Raw genomic sequence first — 12,582 nt, 5'->3', positions numbered from 1 at the left:
GAAAATGTATAGTCAAAATTTACTTTGATTCAAGGTCGGTCTATTGTAGAGAAGGAACAGAACTTTTATTTCTATTAATTTTTACTTCACTAAATATTGGAAGTTTGAGAGACTTAATTGCAGCAACAGATATGGTCAACATGTTTTTTGACAATTTGTTTGATCATTGCCTAAGAGAATTAGCTCTCAAGTTATTTTAATTTAATTTTCTAATTGCTTTTTTTGTAGTGTATGTAAAGAGTCTTTAGAATATTTCCTGTCATTAGAGTCAGACAGTCACAGAGACGCCTGGAATAGTTTATTGTTGTTATTACTTAACCGTCTTTTAAAGATGAGTGATGACAGGGTATGTATTAGAGTTATGTCCCTTATTCCCTTAGTTATTTTAAAAATTCTAGAGATATATTCCTTAGCATCTTAATTTATGCATTTAGTGAAACTTTTTTTTTCTTCAATTAAATTAGGTATACTTAGAAAAAAATTGTTCAGTGTGGCAAATGATGTTCAGTAGACATAATTCTTGTAGATCAATCGTAAGTGTTTTTCATAATGAATAAAAGGTGATGTGTAGTGTGTCTTAAATAAAACACCAATCAAGTGATACAAAAAAAACACCAAAATATGTGTATGAAGATCATGTCAAAAAATATTGTTAATCAACTTATTAGACTGCCATCAACTATGAATTCCCCAAATTACAAAATACAGAGACAATGTATTTTCAATTCTACTGTTCAGCCTTGAATTTAATCTACATGACAAATTTAAACTTTTATACAGGAACATCCAGAAAGCAATGTCAGTGGCTCCTGTTGTGAATGATTAAAAAAAATATGTATCTAATGCGTTTTCTGTGTGAAAATTTAAACTATTCTTTATTTTTATTTTATTTTCAGTTTCGTATCCATGGTTCAGCATATTTTCCATTTATGTGTGAAACACTTATGTTTGACTTTAAACTAGAGATGAAAACAACACTGAAGAAATTCTTTTTACGCTATGGACCAACCTTCAGTATCGTCTCCAGCTAGTGAAACATAAATTTTATCAACCTGTTGTGATATTAAAATCATGTGATATTTATCTAATAGAGGATATATGTATATTTCTGTCGATCGCTTCATTCATTTCTGTAAACATTGAGTAATTAACGAGAGAGTTGTATACACGTATCTTGCTTGTGAATGTGATTGTACTAATGTTGTTTAAGTCTGTTGTAAACTTTGAACCAATAAAATGTAGTAGAAAATATTAATTATGAAATGTTAAAAATACATCTTATACAATAAAGACTTACAGGGACAAATAAAATTCAGCAAGCAAACACCAAGCACTCATATTAATTTGTCTCCTTAAAGACTTTTAAAATTGCACATTTTTTGTAAGTTTAAACAAAACAAAACAAAGAATTTGATGATTGACAGTAAAACTATCAGCATTTACTAACATCACATGGAGAATTATGTTATCAGGTTCCAGCCATTGTTTTCACATTCTAGTTATTTTCATCAAATATAAACAAAAAGATCTTTATCTTTTAAAAAAAAAACGCTCAGTCACTGATTTCACAAGTATGAGCATGTTTAATGTCTTGAACAATGTCAACACCAAACTTTTAAATTCAGTGTTAAAAGTTGATGGGAAAGTCAGAGTAGAATTTATTTTGTACCTGAATGAAGTCTATAATGAATTTTGTCAACTTTAAACTTTTGACATTATTTTTTATTAAAAGGCTAACAAATAATCATATCAGCTTTTAAAAGAATTCTTTGAGTTGGCCTATAGAATTATTTAGAAAAATAATATTCACATTTTTAAAAACTAAATATAAGAGTGTATAAACCAAACATTCCATAAATGTTTTATATAATGTTTTATGTAGATATGTGTACGTTTTATGTGTATGTGTGTATGCTGTATGTTATATGTAATGAATTAATGATCAAAGATTTTAAGATTTGTTCTATTGTGCATTTCAAAGGTATGTATCTACAGGTTGAACATTGTAATAAAACTTATTGATGCTTCTAGTGCAATATTTGTTCTTAATCTATGGTGTAATGCTACAGTAATCTTGGCACATTGATATTTTTTTCTTTAACCAGACGACAGAAACACATTGTTTATTTTATCCCAGGGAAACAGTATATTCTGTGTGATATCCTAAGTCCTGTTATATTGCCTAGTTGTTTTTAGTGGGAAGGATACGGAAAACTAATTCTACCATTTCTGATGGATTTTATTTATTTAATCTTGCACAGTTTTGTTTTCTCTGGGAAAGATTATTCATAGAAGTTGTATAGTTCAGCGGGCGGGACAACTTCTTTTAAAAATTGAATTTTTTTTTTTCATTATAAATCCTTTCCTATGTATGTATATTGAGAGAAACTGTCTTTAATTTAGTAAGGTTGGAAAAAACTTGAAAATATTTTTTTCATTCATGTTCCATTTGTATCTCACTTAAGTGCTACAAACTGAACAATATTTGTAGTCGAAGTACAATTATCTCCAATCTTTCTCAGCAATTGCCATTTTGCCAAAATTAATGACATACTGATATTTTAATTCTAGATGCAATTTTGAATAAAGTTCTAATTCTTTTAACAATTTTATCAAATAGTAAAAATATTTTATATTTTTTTAATTCAATATTTTAAGTGCCATGTTAAAATTGTACCTGCTGAGTATTGAAAATAACCTTTAGATAAACAAAATAATACATATTCCTGTGAATTTTTTATGTCAATTTCCAGAATTTAATTTTATCATGAGTGCTTAAAGGCATATTGAAGTGCTAGTAAGTGCTGGAATGTTGATAACAATAAAAAAAACAATACCAAATTCAAAGTTCATATTTTTAATGGACTCATTTTTTAAAAGTTAGTTTTTGATGTTAAATCTACAAGAATGTCTGTAGAAGGTATACTGACATTCCTTTGCGTTGTTTGTATGTACTGCATTTTTGCTTTTACCTTATCTGAATAAAGGCTTATTAGTTTCCAAATACTATTCCAAGTGGTCATTCATACATTGATGGATTTTGCAGTTATAATAAGTATTTTTATGACTAATATAACTTGGTAGTCACAAAAAAAAGGAATATCTGTAAAGACACCTTCACAGTTTTAGCCTATATGGCTCAAGATCAGGGACACAACTTTTAAAAGTATACCTTTGTTGAAAATAGAAAAGTAATTCCTATTATGCAACTGCATATATTGACTCTTAGTTCTTGGATAATACCAGATTGAGGTACATTTGGATCATAAATATTGTCTGAGCATACAATTCACAACCATTTCATTAATTATACAAAATGTGGGAATACATTAGTGGTAATCAGCAAATACATTTAGAACTCATTATAGAATATTAATGATCCCTGATTTCTATTCAGTTGAAATAAAAGGTCAACATAATTCTAATTTTAGTTGTTTTATGTACTGTAGAGAAAACATGATTTTGAATTACTTATCAAATTGAAGAGTTTTCATTTATAGAACACAGACCTAATTTAAGTACAAAACATAGATTTACAAAATAGATGCACACTAGTTATCTTAGAATGTAGATTATAAGGCTACAGCAGACAAACTTGGTTTTAATTTTGGCTTCAATAAGTATGCTATGCAAAAGATTGTACTTGCATAAATATCCCACCTTACACTTGTTTGTCATAATAAATGTAGATAAAATTGAAATTGTACATATTTAATTATATTTATTTGTTATATAAGGTTTACTTCTATCTAAGACAACTTTATTTATACATAAAAGTATCTTTTTGTTATTTTAAACAGCTAATTGCTTTCATATTTATTTATAAAAAGGCTTAAGCAGAGCTAATTGGTCTCATGCTGACACATGTATATGTGTACAGTATTTTATAAGGAATTGTATGTAGGTAGATAATAGCATTAGCTCAAGTCCACTGGTATAATAAGAGACCATTCCCCTGGATTGTCTCCCTTTGAGTTCTGATTAACCATCTATTAGTTTACATTTGTATCACTTGTTTTGAGTTGTTACACAAATAGATAAATCTGTAGAGCAGTCAGTAGTTTGAATGAAGAAGGAATAACTCATTTAGTAAAAAATGTGTGACCTAAAAATATTTTTTTCACTTTATCCACTGATTATTCATGCTACTTGGGTTCAAGCTCTTCATGGATTTTTTAATAGTGATTTGATTATTGAAAATTTCAAATAATGAAAAATACCAAATTTTAAGGTTAAATCCAATTGTAAAGCCCCTACTAACTTCAAAGGTACTCTTTATTTCCCAATTTTTAAGGGGCGAAAGTAGTTTAGCAATGCACAGAACTCATTTATCTCTCATTAATCTCCAATATGAACAAGTGGCATGGTCATACAGTTCTATAGTAATATACAAATATACTAAGGAATAAAGATCTTGTTTCATACTCTATGGTCGGGTTGTTGTCTCTTTGACACATTCCCCATTTCCATTCTCAATTTTATCTATTTCATATTTTTCTTGCAATTCAGTAAGGCATTTAGGTGCATCTACATTAATTAGTACATTGAACACAAGCCTTCTTATTTTATTGTTAATGTTGGCTTATTTGTATTGTGTATAATTTCACTGATGAATTTGGTGTATTTACTGTATGATAACTATGTATTTAATGATAATTTGGTGTCGCTTAATTTGCTGTTATAACATTGGCTCTTTAAATTATATTAATTTAAGTATCACCATAAGAAAGCACTTTTAATTTCTGTTTGTTATTATTTTTTATTGACATGGCATTAATTTCAAATTAAATGGTATGGTTGTAAATAACATTATATCATTGTCAGTAATTTGAAAGTTGTGCATGAGTGTTGAACATTTTGTAACTCATTTTGCAAGTGGGGAAACCTTCAATAAAAGGAAGACTGAATATTTCTTGTTTATATTACCAGTAATCTGATAGAATACCTTTACCCTATTAGAAATGGATTTATATTGGCTGTAACTTTATAGTCATATGAATTACTAATTGGTTGTCAAAACTTGATAAGTTGGCCCCACAACCTGCTTAAGTTGGGAAACTGGTAAGAGGTGTAATTTGTCATGTCTTAAAATGTGTTGTTGGTTTTTTTTCATTTTCGATGTATGAGTTTGAATGTCCCTCTAGTATCTTTAGGCTCTCTTTAAGGTTTTTTTTTCATTTTAAGCTTTTCACAACTCAGTTTTACTGTGACAAATTACAGATTGAAATCTGTCAATTTCCCTTGACCTCTACAAGTCTTGTTAATTGCATCAAGGATAGCACAATCTGTCTGGGAAACATTGCAGCATTGGTAACACACAGTTCCTGTTGAAATCCATGGACAACGATTGATTTTCATTTTCTCTCTGATCCTGATGAGAGAACTATTAAGATTATTCTCTGATGAAATCATTGTGATCACAAATATCTCTACACACAATCCTCATCTATTTTTGATCAGTGAATATCATGACATAGGAATAGCACATATTTCACATTAAAGGTCTGTGTGAAATGATGATCTTGTCTTCTCTTTCGGATGAAACACATAACTAATTGGTAGAATTGAAAAAGTAAAAAACCTACAAAATGTTTTGAAAATTAATGCATTGACTATTGGATTTCTCTTTACAAAAAAAAACATCATGCTTTTAAAATGTTAATCATTTTAGTAGCATCACCAAAAATAAGAATTATAATTTTTGAATTCTCATTCGCTTGAATTAGTTCAAACGTCTATAGGAATGTTTGAACGGAGGCATACTACTGTTGCTCAATACATATGCCAAATTGATATTCATTCATAGCTAAATTTGCGTAATCTTGATCTAGAGTGAAACCAATAGTTATGACAAACATGCAAGTCAGAATACCATTAACTCTTAAGATACTGCTGAGACGTGTATAGTACTTCCACAGTTACTTGAGCAAATACAGACAGTTCTTCATAAAAGAGGGACGAAAGATACCAAAGGGACAGTCAAACTAATAAATCTAAAACAAACTGACAACGCCATGGCTAAAAATGAAAAAGACAAACAGAAAAACAATAGTACACATGACACAACATGAAGCAACATAGAAAACTAAAGAATAAACAACACGAACCCCACCAAAAACTAGGGGTGATCTCATATGCTCATATGCTCCGGAAGGGTAAGCAGATCCTGCCCCACATGTGGCACCCGTAGTTTTGATTATGTGATTACAAATCCGGTAAATAGTCAAAACTTGTCTACCTTGATACCTTGTCTGTTCAAGATTGTATTCAACATAACAGTATTTGAAAGAAGACAACGTATTACAGTTTTTCAAATAATAGTTGCTCACAGTCCAGGTTAATGTTTTAAAAGACTGTCAATGTCTCTTAAGTGTGTAAACAGTCATTCTTAGACAGAACATTTTTTCATTTCTTTGTTCAGGGAGAGTATTTTGTTTGTTTTTGGCTGATTTTAGTTGTCTTCTCTGGAAAAACTGATTTGAATTGTATCAATGATTTTGCAATTCTTTTCTTGTCGTTTAATTCACGGTCTTTGCTTTTCAAAGGTAACTTACCTAATTAATCAAGGAATATGACAGTTGTTTTAACATTCGGTCTGTTAATAGTCTGACGTTTGATTTATCCAGTTTATATGGACACACCCTGTTTTAATTTATCCTGGACTTTGGTATTTGTTGTTTATATATTTTTTGTCCTTCAAAAATATTTTTTTGTGTAGACCCCTCAATAATTCCTGTATAATCGTTTGCAGTCCTCTTTATAATGATTTTTTCCTGTTTTGACTCTCTTTTCTTAGTACACAAGTGCACTCTTGTTTTCTTTATAAGCATTTTCCTGATTTTTTTGTTTTTGCATCGCAGGCTTGTTATAGGGTTGATTAGTTTTTATGCTATAAAATACTCTTCAAAGATACTAGGATTATAATTTGATATGCCAAATACCTGTTTCATCGTCTACACACGACCAAGTAGTGATGAAACCATCAAAACAGATGGTTGGTCAAATGAAATACTATGTTGTAGAGACGCTAATAAAAAACTAAAATCTCTAAGCTATTAATTATCAATACTAAACCACTGGCTACTCGGCTGGTGTTACACTGGTAGACTGAAACGTCCATCAACAGTGGTATCGACGCAGTGGTTGATAAAACTCATCTATTTTCGCAGGGACTTTTTTCAGTGTCTCAGAATTCATGTTCTGTTGGGCCATGATAGTACATTTTAATTGTCAAGATGATGAGTTTTATCATAGAATTCTTGCTTATAATCTTTACTAAACGATTAAATTATCGGTTCCAAAGGACACAGATCTAAGGGTAGCGGAACACACATTGTTCAACTATTGACACATGTCGTGTTAATCAGGTTAAAGTAAAATAGGTGTGTACGAGATATATTGCGAAATTAAGGCAAACTCTACTAAAATCAATATGGCGTGAGCTTAGCTGCTCTGTATGGGTGAACAGGTTCTATTCCACTAGTTGAGCATGTCTGTCGTGTTATAATAACATATACTATCAAATTATAAGTCGAACTAAGTGACAGTAACTACAATATGTACATATGTATTTCTCTATCCAAAATGTTCTTGCATTTATTTGTACTGTATGCCTGTCATGTAATGTTGTCATATTAGCTGTAAATTTAACATTGCCATAAAACTCGAGGTTTGGCTAGCCACAAAACAGGTGCAAACCATCATTTTTTTTCTTAAAATGTCATGAACTAAGTCAGGAATAAGGCAGTAGTTATCTAATTGTTAATTTCTATGTATGTTGCAATGTCGGCTTTTTTTGTACGTCGATGTTTCTTTTGTTTCTGGGTTCCTCTTCTAGTTGATGTGTTTCCCTCGGTTTTAATTTGTAACCCAGATTTGTTTTCTCTCAATCAATTTATGACTTTTGAGAGGCTCCCTTTCAACAGCGATGTACAACTATTGGCTTTATTTAGAGTTGGTGAGTTTTTATGGTATAAAAACAGTCGTCAAAGAAATCAGGCTTATAAAGGAGTAAGTCAAGTAAGACCCCTTTTAGACGGAACGCGCGTCTGGCGTACTAAATTATAATCCTGGTACCCTTGATAACTATTTACACCACTTGGTCGATGCCACTGCTGGTGGACGTTTCGTCTCCGAGGGTATCACCAGCCCAGTAGTCATGGTCATATTTTATAAATTTCCTGTTTACAAAACTTTGATTTTTTCGAAAAACTAAGGATTTTCTTATTCCACGTATACATGTAGATTACCTGGCCGTATTTGGCACAACTTTTTGGATTTTTGGATCCCCAATGCTCTTCAACTGTGTACTTGTTTGGCTTTATAAATATTTTGATTTGAGCGTCACTGATGAGTCTTATGTAGACGAAACGCGCGTCTCGCGTACTAAATTATAATCCTGGTACCTTTGATAACCATTTACACCACTAGGTCAATGCCACTACTGGTGGACGTTTCGTCCCCGAGGGTATCACCAGCCCAGTAGTCAACACTTCGGTGTTGACATGAATATCAATAATGTGGTCATATTTTATAAAATTCCTGTTTACAAAACTTTGAATTTTTCGAAAAACTAAGGATTTTCTTATCTCAGGCATAGATTACCTTAGCCGTATTTGGCACAACTTTTTGGACTTTTGAATCCCCAATGCTCTTCAACTGTGTACTTGTTTGGCTTTATAAATATTTTGATTTGAGCGTCACTGATGAGTCTTATGTAGACGAAACGCGCGTCTGGCGTACTAACTTATAATCCTGGTACCTTTGATAACTATTTAAACCACTGGGTCGATGCCACTGCTGATGGACGTTTCGTCCCCGAGGGTATCACCATCCCAGTAGTCAACACTTCGGTGTTGACATGAATATCAATAATGTGGTCATATTTTATAAATTTCCTGTTTACAAAACTTTGAATTTTTCGAAAAACTAAGGATTTTCTTATCCCAGGCATAGATTACCTTAGCCGTATTTGGCACAACTTTTTGGATTTTTGGATCCCCAATGCTCTTGAACTGTATACTTGTTTGGCTTTATAAATATTTTGATTTGAGCGTCACTGATGAGTCTTATGTAGACGAAACGCGCGTCTGGCGTACTAACTTATAATCCTGGTACCTTTGATAACTATTTAAACCACTGGGTCGATGCCACTGCTGATGGACGTTTCGTCCCCGAGGGTATCACCATCCCAGTAGTCAACACTTCGGTGTTGACATGAATATCAATAATGTGGTCATATTTTATAAATTTCCTGTTTACAAAACTTTGAATTTTTCGAAAAACTAAGGATTTTCTTATCCCAGGCATAGATTACTTTAGCCGTATTTGGCACAACTTTTTGGATTTTTGGATCCCGAATGCTCTTGAACTGTATACTTGTTTGGCTTTATAAATATTTTGATTTGAGCGTCACTGATGAGTCTTATGTAGACGAAACGTGCGTCTGGCGTACTAAATTATAATCCTGGTACCTATAATAACTATTTGACCGCAAAATATAGCAGTTTTACAAAATTGTTAAAATGTAAACTTTTGGTTATTTATTGGACAGTAGAATACTTCTGCTACACAAATATGGGCTGTTTTTGACAATACAATGCACGTATATTGGATACTAGCACTATTAAGTCATGCTGAAATACTGAAAGGCACTAGCATTTTAGTTAAATTTACACGGTTTGCGTGTAAAACGAAAGTGGCCGCATTCGTGTTCATCATTAACATTGAAATGAAAATTGTAGTTTATGATAATACATAACATATATAAAGGTTGAGGATGAACACGGATGCGGCCACTTTTATTTCTGACAAAAACTATCTGAAAAGTGACATTTTTCTACATATTTGTTATATTTTTCATATTTGAGCTTGAATCGGATCGTTTTCAATGACTAAATCAGTTAAAATCTTTCACATTAACTGATTGAATCAAATGAAATAGACACTTAGTGTTTAAAAAATTTTTGTCAGATGAACCTGAAATTTGAAGCCGAAATCGGTCCTTACCGCACCTACCTGTATGCCAGAGGCTACGGGAATTAACCCAAATATGGCACACGAATCAAAGGTCAAATCAAATTCGTAATTGAGGAACACAAATAATTAACATTGGGTGTACCAAATACCTTAGTTAAATACGACGAATGAAAGCTATGCGAGGCGTAAAATATCTACATGGTTCAAATTTAATATTTTATAATAAGGCAAACAAAATTGCTGACTACTACTGGGCTAGGGATACCTTGGTTGACGAAGAGTCCACCAGCTGTATCATCGAACCAGTTGTTGTAAAAAAAACAATTGAAGACACTAATTCAAGTTGGCATAAAAAATAATAATATGTCCCAGAATTTATGTACTGTAGCACCATGTTGGTGTATTAGATTCAATCACTGTATTGAATATCTAAACTACATAAGTTTCCTTACAAACAACGGTATATTACTGGGTCGTCCAAGTGCTTCACGAAACCAATTTCCAAATTATAAACATCTATTTTATCACCAATCAACGCCGGGCTTCAAAGTTATTGTGAAACTGCCTATTCTAGAGGTGTCTTGATTAAAGTTATTAAAGGTACCAGGATTATAATTTAATACGCCAGACGCGCGTTTCGTCTACATGAGACTCATTGGTGACGCTCATGTCAAAATAGTTATAAAGTCAAACCATGTAGAAAGTTGAAGAGCATTGAGGACCCAAAATTCCAAAATGTTGTGCCAAATACGGCTACGGTAATATATTCCTGGGATAAGAAAATGAATCGAATGTGGAGACTAAAAAATTCCAGAGATCCTTCAGATTACATGCAATCTAAGACTCTTTCATCTTGTAATAGTATTAAAACATTTGACTTTTCTACATTTTACACAAGTAGTCCCCAAACTAAAAGACAAATTGAAAGGGTTGGTTTTTCTTTGTTTCATAAAAATAAATGGCCAACGTAGATACAAATATCTTGTCCTTTTTTAAATTAAGGTTCACTCTGATTCAAACAAAAACTTCTCTGCAATGAAACAGATATTATCAAGAGCTTGTCGGCATTCCAATGAGAACCAATTGTGCCCCTCTTCTTGTCGACTTGTTTCCTTATTTTTATGCGGCTGACTTAATACATGAACTTCTTATGAAGAAAGACTAGAAGTTAGCAATATTCTTTAACTTTACTTTCCGATATAAAGATGGTGTTCTCTCACTAAATAATTCAATATTTGGTGACTATGTTGAACGCATTCGTCCCATCGGACAAAAGATAAAGGATACAACAGAATGATACAGTTAAGTGGATCTTATACCTTAACTTTCATGGAGTTCTTCCTAGATGGTATCTTACTTTTCGACTAAATGATCAGCTCCGAACGCATATTAGCGGACGCAAACACTGTTCCACCAGAGACACATGTCGTGTATATCAAGTTGAAGTATATTAGGTCGATGACGAGACTTCGTCCTGGAGTAGATAGGAAGATGTTTCAGGCTTGTACGAAATAAATTAGTGAAAATTTGAAACATCAGTGCATGGAAAATGTCATATACAACCAGCACAAAAAAAAACGCAAATAAATTAGTGAATATTTGAAACATCAGTGCATGGAAAATGTCATATACAACCAGCACAAAAAAAACCGCAAATTCATTAAAATGCATTAGCTGCACTGTCAAAGTTAACATTTCTTGTTCCACTAGTAACACGTGTCGTGTTGCAAATAACATCCAATATCCTATGATAAGTCGCATCAAGAATAAATGATCAGAATTAATGCAGCAGTTCTTGTATGGACCATAACATTCAAAGTGACCTGTTCCGAAGGAAAATATCCATTATACCCTCACTCACAAGTCACAATTTCTGGCCTTCATCTCGACAGAATTGTCCAAATTCCTTTTTTATTCAAATTTTAAATATTTTCTCATCGTCGATCGCAGCGACCATTTGCAAAAGAGGAACGAAAGGTACCAGGAGGGAGAGTCAAACTCATGTATATAAAATAAACTGACAACGCCATGGATAAATATAAAAAGACAAACAGACAAATAATAATACAGAAGACAAAACCTAGAAAGCTGAAGACTAAGCAATACGAACCCCACCAAAAAAATAGAGTGACCTTGGGTGCTCCGGAAGGGTACGCGATATGCAAAAAGCAAACACAGCAATCAATTAAACACCAAGTTATCTAGACGAATTTCGAATGAATCCAATAGATATTAGTAATGATCTGATATCGATACCTAATTCATAAAGGGAAGCCAATACAAGTAGTTTTGTCAAAAAGTACGTCAAGTGAAATAGATTATAAAAATTAGGAGATACCGGTATGGTTAATTGCCAATCAAATAAATCTGAATACAGCAAATGACGTGGCTATAAGCAACTTCAAGTCTTTTCATGGCTTTCATTGATAGTTAAAGTCCATACCGTGTGGTCGGATATAAAAGACACCGACATGACAAAATGACAAACGAAAAATAAACTACGGCTGGAGTTATAACAAAACAATAAACGAAAATCAAATATGACAGAAATGTCCGGTTGAATGATACAGGTTGGTAGATATTGTACAGATAATTCAAATAGTA

General features: G+C 32.2%; 1 protein-coding gene across 5 annotated transcripts in view; it reads left to right on the top strand.

The window, feature by feature from the left end:
• Positions 1-4,907, top strand: part of LOC134712560 (brefeldin A-inhibited guanine nucleotide-exchange protein 1-like) — a 38,376-nt gene extending 33,469 nt beyond the window's left edge. For all 5 annotated transcript variants that reach the window (XM_063574283.1, XM_063574274.1, XM_063574266.1 and 2 more), the window contains 2 exons: positions 229-346; positions 897-4,907. In XM_063574283.1, the coding sequence (XP_063430353.1) occupies positions 229-346; positions 897-1,031 (253 nt within the window). In that variant the 3' untranslated portion in view covers positions 1,032-4,907. The remainder of the gene's footprint in view (positions 1-228; positions 347-896) is intronic.
• The last annotated feature ends 7,675 nt before the right edge of the window (positions 4,908-12,582 follow it).

The sequence above is a fragment of the Mytilus trossulus genome, chromosome 1, assembly GCF_036588685.1.
Source record: "Mytilus trossulus isolate FHL-02 chromosome 1, PNRI_Mtr1.1.1.hap1, whole genome shotgun sequence".
Taxonomy (NCBI): Eukaryota; Metazoa; Mollusca; class Bivalvia; order Mytilida; family Mytilidae; genus Mytilus; species Mytilus trossulus.
Note: the sequence above shows the minus strand (reverse complement) of the source record. Positions and strands in the feature narration are given on the sequence as shown.